A 12,026-nucleotide genomic window follows, 5' to 3' on the forward strand; every position below is an offset into this window, starting at 1 on the left:
GGATCGAGAAAATAATACTTTTATTCAGTTCTGCAGAATGCCTTTTGAACTCATGAATGTACTAGGGATGTTTCAGAGGGTAGTAAGTGATCTCACCCGAATTTTGACTCTAGAGAACCTCATGTACTTAGGTGACTGTTTCCATAAAACACCGAAGGAACAACTGGCAGGACTGGAAAGGATGCTAAAACTTTCTAAGGAGTCAGGGTTTAAACTTGCAGGAAACAAATAGTTTGTGAGGAGTCACAATCTTCCTGCGAGATATAGTCATTGAGGACAGGTTGGAATCCCAACTCCAGAAACCAAATGTTATAAAGACTGGAAGTTTCCTACAAACCTGAAGGAGGTGCAGTGGTTTGTAGGCCTCTGCAGATTTTACAGGAAATTTGGACAAAGTTTAACACAGTAGGCAGTGCCATTATATCAGCTAAGAGTGACTGTGTCTAGACAGAGGACCACCAAAAAGAGTTTTAGTCACTAAAGGAAAGACTTCTAAACGGTTTAAACTGAAAATGGTAGAATGCAAAGCAGGAGCCCGGGGTGGGGAAAAGCTGAGTCCCTGAACACTAATGTCTCTGTGCTTTAAGGGCTTCCCTGGCAGTGTTGTTTTGGTGAGCAGTGAAGCTGAGGCCACAGGACTTCGGGAGCCTCTCTCCTGCACTGATTGCTCACTACACGAGGCCTGGGCGCCCCACTCCAGAGCTTCGCAAAGCCCCAGAGTGCGCTGGGGAGTCTGGCCCTAGAAGTTTGAAAAAAGAAGAAAAATGTTTTGCACGGAAGTAGGGACTCAACCTTTATTATGGAATGAAGAATTCAGTGCATCCTCCCCAAATCTGCAGCACTTACTTCATAGCACAGGATGAATTTTCTGAGAATGTATAAATCAATCTGTTAAATTGTGAGGCAAAATTAATAAAAAATTGGTCCTTCAAGCTATTTAGCACCTCGTATCAGACTTTTCTGTGTCTGAATGATCTTAATGGAATAACACAGATTCTTCAAACTTCCCAGAGAATTAAAATTCACTGAAATCTTGTCCACAGGTTCCATATTAAAACATTATGTTGTAATGAAACAAAGTTATTAACAGTTGATTAAATATAGCATTCATGGTTGGATTTCATAGTTTAATGTTCATATATGACCTTTTAGTAATTAAAAAAACCAAGCAAATTCCCAGACAATAAATTATGTTAAGGTCTAATAAGGTTGAGAGTAGGTATCAGAAATTTAAGCCATTGCATATATAGGCCGAGATCCTGTGAAAACATATGCACATGCTTCTCTTTACACAGTGCAAATAATCCCATTTAAGTCAATGCGACTGTGTGTAAAATTAAGCATGTGCATAAATCTTTGCAGGACTGGGGCCACAGTCAATGAGGTGAGGCTGGTTTCTATACATTACCTCTGGGTGCTGCCCACAAAAGAAGAAAAGAGTCTGGTTCATTTCTACTTTTCATATGTTTTATTATAAAGAAAGGTAAGATAAGCATTGTGAACTGAATGTGCTGGGTGCTGAGAAAACAGCACCATCCAAAAAAATTAAAAAACCCCCCAAAAACGCACCTTATGATAAATTGTAATTCTGCTTTCTAATTCTTCATAAATAGACAAAAATCATTGTCAGCAATTTTAAATAGATGGACATATGGCTGAAAAAAATATAATAATGCCATACAACATGGATATAAATTGTCCATTTCTTGCTGTACAAATAATAGAAACAAGTTTGGCAGGCTTTTTTTTTGTTTTTGTTTTTTATACACATCTCCCTTCTATGTATAACTAAAAAATGTGCTACACTTAATATAAAATGCTTTTACTATAAAGTAAACTACGAATTTTTTTCCACAAAAAAATCTTAAAGGATGTCTTCAGCACAGCTCTAAAACACTTAGTAAACTACTTACAACTATCCAACAAATTATATTTTTTCATGATCTTTTTCACATTTTTTCCTTTCATATTTTGCCAGCTGGTCTTTCCACCCGCCCATCTAGGAATAGTTTTTACTTTTATTTTTTCTTGCCAGACATCCAAGGCCTTTGCATGTACAATATTCACACAAACTTCACATTTTCCTGCACAAAGTTTAGTGCTGTTAGCAAGTCAAAGAGTGCATCCTCCTACTGAGCCGGCCTAATGCGGCAGGACCCCAGACCTGGGCCTACGCTGCGTCTAAAAGCAGTTCACTAGGAAAACAGTCCATAGCTAAGCTGATGGCAAGCAGATAAACGGTGTTCTTATTTTTTTGTTTTTTTGTTTTTTTGTTTTTTTTTGTTCTTCATGATTTATGAGGTTTGGGCTTTCACGAAAAGTAGACTTTAGAGTTCAAAATAATAAAAGAAAACTGCTCTTAGAGCCTGGAAATGAAGCCAGCAACGAGACGTGTTAGCTCAGCTCTCTCGTCTGTATGACTTGCGTGACGCCCCTCTGGGTGGTCCGTATTATAGACCCTCTCAAGTGTCCTTCCTTTGAGCCTTATTGGAAAGAGATGGTGGGTTTAGGTGAGGTAGAGTGACTTGTCCCTTGGCAGCATGCTGTAAGGGAAACAAGAGACAGAGGGCGGTGAGACAGGCAGCACAGCACTTCTAAAATCAACAACCCTCAGGGAAGGCGCCTTGGAGGGGAGGGCATAGAAATGACCCCTCCCACAAATAGTGACTGCATCTTTTGAGCTGGTTTATGGTTTTTATGGTGTTATGAGGCAGATTTTAATAGATGTAACTGCATTGGCCTGCATGCGGGTGCGTGTGCGAGCAGCAACATCAATGCCTGATGTGACAAACAGGCAATTAAAACAGCAACAAATTGGGCACTTTTTAATTCTCAATGAACTTCAATAAACCTAACAATCCTCCAGCATTACACCAGGTCCTTGCCTGCCCCAACATCTGCTTTTTACAGGGAGGCCAAACATTTGCTCTCAGTTTTTATTCTCCTCACACACTTTCCATACTAGGTTCCCCCAAACCAAATACTTTAATGCAATCAGTTTTTAACAAATATCTGTCATGCCTATTAGGCACTGGCATGCATGGGGGAGGGGCGGAGAGAGTGAGCTCTCTGGAGGCCCAGTCCCGCCCCATCCCCATCCGCTGCACAGGAGAGCACCCAGCTGCTTCACCTGTTCACGGGGCACAGCACCCCTCTCGCTGCATGCTGGTGGCAGAGCCATAGTCCTGTCTCTTGCTGGCCCTTTTGGGGGTTGGGAGCCCTGGGGGCGCACGTAAAGAGCAGCCCCATAGCCCCATGGAGTACAGGGACTGCTGTTCTGAGAAGCCCTTGTTGCCAGGTGTCAGAAGGGCAGGGGGAACACCTTGCCTGCTCCCCCAACCTATCTGCCTGTGTCGGTGCTTGCCAGAATCCAGACCTAACAAAGGGACCCGTCTTCAAAATCAATTGAAGTTCGGAGCCTAAATACTTTGAGGATCTGGGCCTTAGTACCAGTCCTAGTGCTCGGTGCTGTGATCAATCCCAGGAAAAGCACAGCCTACACCTGGTAGTAAGTGCTTGCAGAACTGGGCTCTGCATGGGCCCTGCTTTGCCAAGACTTAGGGAAATCTTCGCCCTGTTTGAAGTTGATGGGATTTTTGCCATTGACTTCCAGTGCCAGGATTAGACCCTAAATAAATGGGGTTAACTTTACACATGTGATCAGTCTCCACATCTCCTGTCCAATAGTGGTTGTCTCCTTAGGCCTCAAAACAACAACTTCTGAGTATTTTACAGCCACCTATGCCAGAGAAACTCTTATCCAAGAGCTCCTTTGCTCTGTACGGGTATGTCTACATTACACACTAAGCCTGGTCTGTGGGAGTCAGTGAACTCGGTGTTTCCAAGCCTGTGCTTCAGCGTTCACACTACACTGTAAACCTGGGTTTACAATTGCTAGACCTGGTTTCACAGCCATGCTAATGGGTCCATGCTACACTATGCAGACCCTTTGACTCAGTCTGCAGCTTGAGCTGTGTCCACACTGCAATGTGACAGGCTTGGACTTGAGTCACAGGAGAACTTAGGCTCTGACACCCCCTGCCCCTTTGCAGGGTCCTAGGACCTAGGTTCTGAGTACTTGATGGCCCGAGTCAGACTGATTTGTGTGTGGACAGAAGGGGGACTTGGGCTCAAACCTGAGTCAGGCCCGGGCTTAGTGTGCAGTGTAGACATGTACTATGAGCCTGGCACTCCCACCAAAATCAATGGGCTTACCAGATCGTTGCTCTCCCAATGGTAACACTTCCCAAGAGGAATTCACAACATGATACCATGCAGTTTCCCAGCATGGAACCCACAGAACAGCAGCAGCCCAATCGCTTTTCGGCCAAAATGAGGTCATCTGCAATTTCTTACGGCAATTGAATTTCTAACCTGCCATTAGCAGTGGACTGCAGGTGACCCCAGCTGGTCCCATTGGGAACGTATTAGCCACAAGCAACGGAATGGAGCCATCCAAACAAGAGGCATTCCCAGCTCTAGGGGGTTATGTCATGCAAGTAAAGTACTTAGGGTTGCCAAAAGCGAAGGCATGAACTCTGGAAGGCTCTTTTATGGCTTTCATAATCTACACAAATCTGCTCCAACAAATTTATCCCCATAAAAAAGTCTGGCTTTAAAAGGTGATGAGAAAAATGATACAACTTTGGGAGATTCTTGTGTGTGTGATTATTAACTAGAGTAATAGAAAAAAAGGAATGAGGGCAATGAAGTACTGAAGGCCTGGTTGATGCAGCTGTTGATAAAACAAGAGCAATGGAACGCAGCCTGGCCCACACTTCACTAATCTGCATGTTTTATAATTTGCACTTAAAATGCACAGTCTTTCCCTACCGCACTAGCAAAGATTTAATACCAACGAACAGTAGTGAGGTCTTCTAGTACCAAAACTTCATTAATTTTACAATATGCACTACAGAACATTTCCTAGTATATTACAATGCATTACCATAAATAACTGAATGCAAACTAAGTCTATTTGTGATGTTTTATCTTTGCTTTTTTATGGAGCTTGTTCACTCAGTTGCTGATTTGGAAAATTCAGCCATCTGGAATGGCTCTCCCAGTCATTAGTATGAATTAGTGAGCATCTCCTCGTTTGGACAAACTGAGCATACACAACTCTGCAGGCCTGGTTGATATGCATCCCAAAGTAAATTATTCAGCTTTGGTAAGGTGCCCAGAGGATGGTGGGGAAATGGGGCCAATAGTAAATCATAATAAGTAGTTATGAGGGTCATAAGGACTGGACAACTGACCAGATCTTTGAGAAAATACGAGCCAGGCAGATACCACATAACTGGAAAAGAACACATGTGGTAGCATCTTTACAAGGGAAAACCCATCCGTGTCGGTAATACCCGTCTGGTAACATCAGTCCCTACTAATATCATGGTGCAAATACTAAAAGAAAAGCCTCACAGTACTCATCCTGTGGCTCTAGAGTTTTATATGAAATGTAGGGGTGACACAAGCGACTGGATCTGATCAGAGCCTCTTGCTGTGCATGAGACTAAGTTGAGCTGATTCCAGAAGTGCTTCTCACACCGGTGAGGCTGTGGGGAGCATGCAGAGGGCTCCAGAAAGGCAGTGCAAGTGGGGAATCTTTCCCAGGTACAGAGGGATGAAGAGGAGACCATCCCTCACTCTCTCCTTGTAACCCAAGGTGGAGTTGGGGGAGGGGAGAAAATTTGCTGAATGGAGTTACGGAGTCATAAAGACAATCAGCCCATGGAGATGAGACGTTGTCTTGCAATGTTTGCATCTTGATGTTCCACCAACACATGATGCTGACGAGTCGTGACAGTGCATTGTCACGACGTTAACATCACAACCGCAGAACTGAGATGGTTTTTACATCTCTCTTCAACTCCATTTGATGACCTATTAGTTCTTCAGCTTTTCAAGATCAATCACCACTGACCTGGAGGACATCAGCTGCTATAAGCAATCGCCAACATAGGTTTATAATGAAAACACCATGCCAGAGGTACTGGGATACTTTTTTTCTTTTTACCAAATCACATAATTATCAGATGCAGGCAATGCAATAGAGGGCCTCAATTTGGATTTTAGTACAGCATTTAATATAGGGCCTTGTGTAATCTTATTGAAAATATTAACACTTGCAAATTTCTGTCAGATTGGAAAAGTGGTTATGGGACTGGGGAATTATAATGCCTTAAATCATAAGGAGGTGTTCAATGTATTGCTACCTACAAAGATCTAGATGGGGGAGCTAAACATAAATGAAATCTGCAGATAATGCTACACTGGGAAGAACTGCAACTGCCAATGAGGGCAGAGGAAACATGCAAAGGGGCCTAGAGAGATTAGAAAGATTGGCAGGTAATCACAAAATGAGCTTCAAGCTGAAAAAAGGCCAGCTGATATACTTGAAGGAAAGCGATCTAAAACCCAGGTCTTTAATAGGTACTTGAGAAACAGTGATGGTGAAAGAGGCCAAGGGGTGATACAGAAGAGACAACTCGAGTCCGTAGCTTGTGATATACAGTACCTGGGAAAATGAAAGCCACGCAATCTCACAGTTCTAGATTGCAACAAATCAGAGAAATGATAGTCACTCTTTAGGCAGTAATAGGGAGATAGTAGCTATATTATTACTTCCAGTTCTGGGCAACTCAGGACCAGAAAGATATTGAAAAATTGGGTGGAGTTCTGTAAAATCAACATGATAATGAAGTGTTAGGAGGGAATGATTGGTGAAGAAATATTTAAAACGCTAAATATGCACAGCTGGGCTGAGTGATAAATGAAGGGATATGTGACCATGATATATCAGTATTTGAAGGGTATAAATGCAGGAGCATAATCATTTAGTGGGATAGAATTAGCAGTAATTGGATTAAACTGAGCTAAGGAAAATTTCAGCTGAATTATCAGGAAATACTTCCTAACACCAAGGAGTTAGGAGATGCAGAATAGTCTTCTGAGGGAAGCACAATCTTGTTATCATTTAAAAGTTGTCTGGACAACAGACTCAAGAGAACAATGCAACACTGGCCGAGAGAATGGCCAAGATGACTACAAATATATAGAAACAAAGCAAATGTATGGATCAGACATGAAGCTTAGAAAACACTAATCTGGAAAGCAAGATGGGATTGTCTGTTGCTTTAGGGAGGTTGGTACAATCCTAGCTAACGGGAACCTGAGCACTTTGTGCGTCACATCACCATGGAAAATATTCAGATTTTCGCCAGCCCATTGCTGATTTCTCTCCCCAGATTGTTGCTTTAATTACAGTTATATTGAGCACAATTTTGAGGCTGAAGTGGGAATTACCCGATTTAGTGATTATCTGATAACACTGAAAACTGTGCCACTCAATCAAACCCAACGAGGTGTGAATTTCCTTTGACAGAGCATGCATTGCCTAAACTTTGTTGATACAAAGTCAATTTATTCATGTAGTCAACAATCCACAGCCAAGAGTAGAAATGATGGGAGAAGAGCAGTCCAGTTTAACGTTTAATGTGATCTGCAAATTATCGTGAAGTTTGTTGGAGATGCTCTGGAGACATTCAGCTTTCACATACAAGTACCTACATAGACAGATGGAGTTATAGTCTCATTGAGACATATAGGGCTAAGCATTCAAAGTTAAGCAAAATGAGTCCTCCTGCAAAAATGTGTATGCACCATAGACCCTGAAAACCATGCATCTTGGCAGCAAATACCAGGTTTTAGTAAGTGCAAGAGGCACAAATTCATTATTGCGGGTACAATCACTGACAAACTGTGCTTACAGCGAAATAAGAATTTGTCTCTGAAATGCAACAGTGTAGCTTTGGTAACTGGGCTTCCAACAGAATGAGTCTCTGTAATACAGTGGTTCTCAAACTGTGGGTCAGGACCCCAAAGTGGGTTGCGACACCGTTTAATGGAGTTGCCAGGGCTGGTGTTTAGATTTGCTGGGGCTCGGGGACATAGTCGAAGCCCGGGCTGCACCACATGGGGACAAAGCCTTCAGCCCTGGGGAGTGGGGCTCAGGTTACAGGCACACTGCCTGGGGCTGAAGGGCTTGGGCTTTGCCCCTCTTCCCCCCCCCCACCGGCTCGGGGTGTCGGGGCTCTGGCAGGCTCAGGCTTCAGTCCCCCTTCCTGGGGTCATGCAGTAATTTTTGTTGTCAGAAGGGGGTTGTGGTGCAATGAAGTTTGAGAGCCCCTGCTCTAGTACTAAGCTTTGCTCTTTGCTCGATAGCAACTGTGTTTTTTCAGTCCTGAGCCCTGTCTGTACAAGTGGAAAGAACGGAGAGACAGTCCACACAGACAGACCCATACTCAGTTCAGTTCATTGTTATAATTTGCTGTAATTATTTTCTGGTGTTCTCTGCATAATGGGCGTGGTTTTAATATGATTCTTCCAGGAATCTGAGATAAACCCATGAAATTTGATATTTTCTCTGTGACAAATGCATGAACTTTGATCATGAATCACATGGGGCCCTGTGCATACAATACAGCTTTTGTCAGGCTATTAAAGAGCTTGTTTTAGCAGCACACAGCTCACACCGGCCAATTACAATGGTGCTTCTCGCGGCTACCATGGTACCCCAAGTGTTCTGTATAATACACTTTTTATCAAGCTACCTCTGTCAGGATGCCTGGAGGGGCGCACTATGGGAAACTTCTCTCCCCACCCAATCCCCAGAAAGCTCCTTCCATGGAGTCTGGGGGAAGGGTGTGTGTGACTTATCCCTAGGCCTGAAAATCCAGCACCTTTCACCAGAGATAAATGCACGTAACATTTATAAAACGAACTCACTGACGAGCTTCGTTAAGTGCTTGAAAGAGGCTACTGAGGACAGCCCTGAATGGTGATGTTCACACTGAGTATCACTTATTTTTCTCCCAAGGTATCATAAATAGCATGAGAACAAGACCTGACTTTCCTCTGGCTTCCCCAAAGAACAAGAGCTACCCCCTCAGAGCTACCTGCTCCTGAGATGCCCAAACGACCAGCAGGGAGAGCCAGTTGATCTCAGAATGCTGGCCTGACTGTTCGCGCAGTTCATGCTGTGGAAACCCTTCCTGCCCTGACCAGAATCGCCCTCTCAAGCTCCGGAGTGTAAATGTTCGTTTGCTGCTGCTGGATCTAAAGAGGGTTTTGTTTTTCCTGATACATTTGGCACCCAGTGCTGCTCCTTCAGGCCAAAATGTTCAGACATCTCTTTGGCGCCTAGGGCCACATTTTCAAAACTGGCCACTGATTTTGCGTGTCTTAAATTCTGGTGCCCAAAAGGAGATGCTTTGTGTCTGATTTTCACGAATGCTGAGGACAGACATGGCAGCTGACGCTAGTAGGATTGTCAGGTGCTCGGCACCTCTGGAAATGATGTCGTCAGGCCACCTTTATTTAGATGGTAAGCTTTCTTGGGCAGGATGGCCTTTCTGGGATGTGTTTGTACAGCATCTAGCACAAAGGGGCTCTGGTCCAGGACTCCGGAGTACCACTGACATACAGATACATAACAATAAACATCGTCAGAAATAACGAGTGAGTTTGGGTGCCTCGATTGTTGATGAGCAACTTCAGTCACCTCAAAGGGGCCGGCACAAGATGCTCAGAGCATTTGGGCACCTCAAATTTGAGTGCCCCAACTTCAGAGAACTTGGCAAAGATTTTCCAAGATGACGAATCAGTCGTCAGGTCTGAGGTGCCCAAAATTTGAAGCCACTTTTGAAAATGTGGACCTACACAGCTGCAATGGGAGCTGTGGGTGCTCAGCACCTCTAAAAATCAGGACCCTCAGAGATGTAGGTGCCTGAATTTAGGCACCCAAGTCTTAACATTTTTGCCTTAATATCCAAAAGTACCTTCCTGGGGTCTGGGAGGCAGTTCACTTCGTTCAGACTATCTATACCAGAGGTTCTCAAAGCCGGTCCGCCGCTTGTTCAGGGAAAGCCCCTGGTGGGCCGGACCGGTTTGTTTACCTGCCGCGTCCGCAGGTTCGTGACTCCCCACAAAGGTTTCCCAGAAAAGTCTGCAATAATCCATGTAGCTGAACTGTTTCAAGTAGACAGAAGTCCAAAGCATCCTACAGGCTCAGAAGATTATTTACTTCCCCGAAACAAATACAATGTATGTGCTATCTGGGCTGAATCAAGAGATCGTAATTGCATTGCTGGCATAGAAGAGTGTGTTATTTCCAAAATACCTGTAAGCTTGCTATTATCTATAGTGAATGCATTATGTTCCAGTACAGCACTATACCTCAGTCAAACCAAACAAGCGCTCAGAAACAACCATGCTTCCCCTTCCATACTTTCAGAGTGGGCAGCATCCACATCTCACAGGGTAAACAGGATAAAATGACTCCCAACTCCTTATCACTGCACTTTTGTGCCACGAGGAGTGGATACAGCAGAGGCCGGAGTGCTTTTAATATGCCCACCCCCTCTCAGCTACAAGAACTAAGATGCTTCTGGACTTTTAGTTTATTCTTCCCTCAGAGCTTGAATGCCATTGCACTGAACTTTCCATTGACATCCTCAATATTGTAATTCTCATTATGGCATAATGAGAAAGAGCTCTCTTCAGCTCTGCAGAATTTACAGGTCTTGTCCTGAGACATGTGGAGTGCCTGCTGTAAAGTACTTTGTGTGTATTAGGGAGGCATGCTGTCCTTTAGTGCTCAGCCCTACAGAAAAGATAAGGGACATACTACTAGTGTTAGCCAGGGGAGTTTTTTAGCTTAAGTGTTAGAGGCCAATATTTTGGAAGCTGAAAAGACAAGTCCATTGTCTGCAGACATAATACTGCAATACCACAGCTCCCACTGAAGTCAAGCATTTTTCAGGATTAGGTCCTGTATTCCCGCCCCCCGAACATGGAACAGAAGCTGTCCAGACAAGAGAAAAATCTTGTTTTCTCAAGTTTGGGGGGCAGCAAATCAACCTCTCTCTGGTTACAAGAAGCTGCTCCTCTTGATTAACCAGCACATGCTGGGGGGAGGCCATCCTTGCTAATACTTGAAAAAGTCTTTCACGTTTTCAAAACTTAAGAAGTCAAAACTAGTCAAGCTGGATTTTTCACTTCAGTGCATGAGAACCATACTGGTAGGGATGAGACAAGAACTGTCCAATGCACATAACAGCAGTGGGTCAGGCTGACCTGTCCTGCTCAATGTAAATGTGCCTTTACTGTGCATTTACTTACACAAGAAAATCACAAGATTCAGTCATTTTCTTTCCTTTTTTAAAAATATTTTTATATTCAATGTATGTGTAATTTTCAAACTGCCTGCTCGTGTGGCATGGTTTAGATTATTAGCCTGTGCAGAACGGACAATTGCACAGCTTCATTTACCTTCATTAGCAGAACAACTTGCTGGACATTTTGGGGCAGATCTTCACCTGGTGTAAGCTGGCAGAGCTCTGCCAATTTACACAGCTGAGGATGTGTACCCCCTGTGACAAACTGCCAGCACTACTTTGATGGGTCTCGCACTTTCTCTTCCTGCCCTCCCTCTTTTCCTGCCCTCCCTCTGCACAAACCAGGTGTCCCTTTACGTAGGGTCTTGGTCTTCTTAGCCCACCGCAGCACTTCTCCAGACTCTCCTCTGCATCCCTCCAAACTGCTCTCTACTCCAACATCAATCCACTCTGCTTCAACTCCTTCCCTTGTCTTCAACTCCTTCCCCTGAAGCGGCGGCGGCGGGGGGGGGGGGGAAGGGGGCGGAGGGAAGGGTTATCAGGTGACTGGCTTCAGGTGCTTTAATTAATCTATACCAAACTTTCTTCCCTCTACAGGGAATAAGGCTCCTTTCTAACACTCTCCTGCTGTCCTCTGGCCATGCTGTATCACCCCCCCCCCTTTTTTTTTTTGGTCAAAAAATGCTGATTAAAACTTTGCTCAGCGGCAGTTGGAAACACTGCAGAAACTGCTTCCACAGCTCAGGAATGAAAGTCAGACGAAGCTAATGGGAATCTTCACTGAGTTATCCTGTTATCATTTTAGTCCTCAGATTCAAGCAATTGTTTTGGGGACAGGACAGCTCACTT

At 44.0% G+C, this 12,026-nt stretch overlaps 1 protein-coding gene across 3 annotated transcripts in view; it reads right to left on the reverse strand.

Annotated features, from left to right (window-relative positions):
• Window positions 1-1,309: 1,309 nt before the first annotated feature.
• The window catches only part of TOX2 (TOX high mobility group box family member 2), a 261,370-nt gene continuing 250,653 nt past the window's right edge, over window positions 1,310-12,026 (reverse strand). For all 3 annotated transcript variants that reach the window (XM_077832419.1, XM_077832417.1, XM_077832418.1), the window contains one exon: window positions 1,310-2,543. In XM_077832419.1, the coding sequence (XP_077688545.1) occupies window positions 2,507-2,543 (37 nt within the window). In that variant the 3' untranslated portion in view covers window positions 1,310-2,506. The remainder of the gene's footprint in view (window positions 2,544-12,026) is intronic.

This window comes from Eretmochelys imbricata, chromosome 13 (genome assembly GCF_965152235.1).
Source record: "Eretmochelys imbricata isolate rEreImb1 chromosome 13, rEreImb1.hap1, whole genome shotgun sequence".
NCBI classification, from domain to species: Eukaryota; Metazoa; Chordata; order Testudines; family Cheloniidae; genus Eretmochelys; species Eretmochelys imbricata.